Source organism: Orycteropus afer, unplaced genomic scaffold, assembly GCF_000298275.1.
Source record: "Orycteropus afer afer isolate SDZICR_OR568_19922 unplaced genomic scaffold, OryAfe1.0 scaffold00536, whole genome shotgun sequence".
NCBI classification, from domain to species: Eukaryota; Metazoa; Chordata; class Mammalia; order Tubulidentata; family Orycteropodidae; genus Orycteropus; species Orycteropus afer.
The window spans coordinates 260,177-261,730 of record NW_006922123.1 but is presented as its reverse complement, the minus strand read 5'-3'; the positions used below and the strand labels follow the sequence as shown (position 1 = coordinate 261,730).

Below are 1,554 nucleotides of genomic sequence, written 5' to 3'. Positions count from 1 at the left end.
CTAGTTCTTCTGGTCTCATAGTTGTATAGGTTGCAGATCGGATGGTGTACCAGTCGCTAGGACTGATTGTTTCCATTAATTTTGGTTTTCTTCTTTTGAATTTATTTTTAAAAATGTTAAACACAAAAGGTAACCAAATCCTTAAGGGAACCATTGAGTACGGACAAGCATGTAACCGCTCTCTGAGCTCATTTCAAAATAAATAATTCCAGTTTTCATTGACTCTCCAGCTCTGACCTTTCTATCCCACTTGTGCCCTTGAAAGACAGCTATTAAGCAATGGAGGGAAACCAATCGTGGGTCACAGAGTTCCTCTTGGTGGGATTCCAGCTCTGTAGAGGGACGGAGGTTCTCCTCTTCTCCATCTTCTTCCTGGTCTACGTCTTCAGTCTGCTGGCAAATGGGATGATCTTGGGGCTCATCTGTATGGACCCCAGACTGCACAGCCCCATGTACTTCTTCCTCTCACACTTGGCCGTCATTGACATATCTTATGCTTCCAACAATGTCCCCAAGATGCTGGCAAATCTAGTGAACCAGAAGAGAACCATCTCTTTTGTCCCTTGCATAATGCAAGCGTTTTTGTATTTGGCGTTTGCTGCCACAGAGTGTCTGATCTTGGTGGTGATGTCTTATGACAGGTATGTGGCCATCTGCCACCCACTACATTACACCGTCTTCATGAGCTGGAGGGTGTGCATTGTTTTGTCCATCACCTCCTGGGCATGTGGGTTTATCCTTGCCACTCTACATGCCATTCTCCTTCTAAGACTGCCCTTCTGTGGACCACAGGAAGTGAACCACCTCTTCTGTGAAATCCTATCTGTCCTCAAGCTGGCTTGTGCCAACATCTGGATCAACCAAGTGGTCCTCTTTGCTGCCAGTGTGTTTGTCTTAGTTGGCCCCTTTTCCTTCATGCTGGTCTCCTATGCACGCATCCTCTGGGCCATCCTGAAGATCCAGTCTGGGGAGGGCCGCAGAAAGGCCTTCTCCACTTGCTCCTCCCACCTCTGTGTGGTTGGGCTCTTCTTTGGCATAGCCATGGTGGTTTACATGGTTCCAGACTCCAAGCAACGAGAGGAGCAGGAGAAAATGCTTTCTTTGTTTCATAGCCTCTTGAACCCCATGCTGAATCCCCTCATCTACAGCCTGAGGAATGTGCAAGTGAAAGATGCCTTCTACAGAGCACTGCAGAAGAGGGCAATGTGAGGGCTGGCTAGAGTCAGTGCTTGGGTGAGATTCTTCTTTTAAGATCTATGGTCTGTTGATGCCAGAACTGAGGACATTTTCCCAATTAGAAGTTGGATATCAACATGAAAATTTTCCAAATTCACGGACAAACATATTCTCCAAGGTGGAGAAGTCATGTTAGGAGATTATCTGAATATTTGATCTTTCTTTTAAAAATATCAAATTCTCATTTTTACAAAACCTGAAAAATTGTGTGGAGGAAAAATATGTTCATTTTAAATGTACAGAAAAAGTACATCAACACATTACTTTGACTTATATATTTGGACATATGTGGTTTTTTATAATCCTCTTGTGGTAGAT

At 44.1% G+C, this 1,554-nt stretch overlaps 1 protein-coding gene across 1 annotated transcript; it reads left to right on the top strand.

The window, feature by feature from the left end:
• The first annotated feature begins 279 nt into the window (after nucleotides 1–279).
• LOC103209834 (olfactory receptor 2A2-like) lies at nucleotides 280–1,209 on the top strand. The gene has a single exon (XM_007955728.1). The coding sequence runs from the start codon at nucleotides 280–282 to the stop codon at nucleotides 1,207–1,209; it is 930 nt and encodes a 309-aa protein (XP_007953919.1).
• Nucleotides 1,210–1,554: the final 345 nt, after the last annotated feature.

Bases quoted from the DNA above. Each gene is read 5' to 3' on its own strand.
- LOC103209834 (XM_007955728.1), top strand. From the start codon at position 280: ATGGAGGGAAACCAATCGTGGGTCACAGAGTTCCTCTTGGTGGGATTC.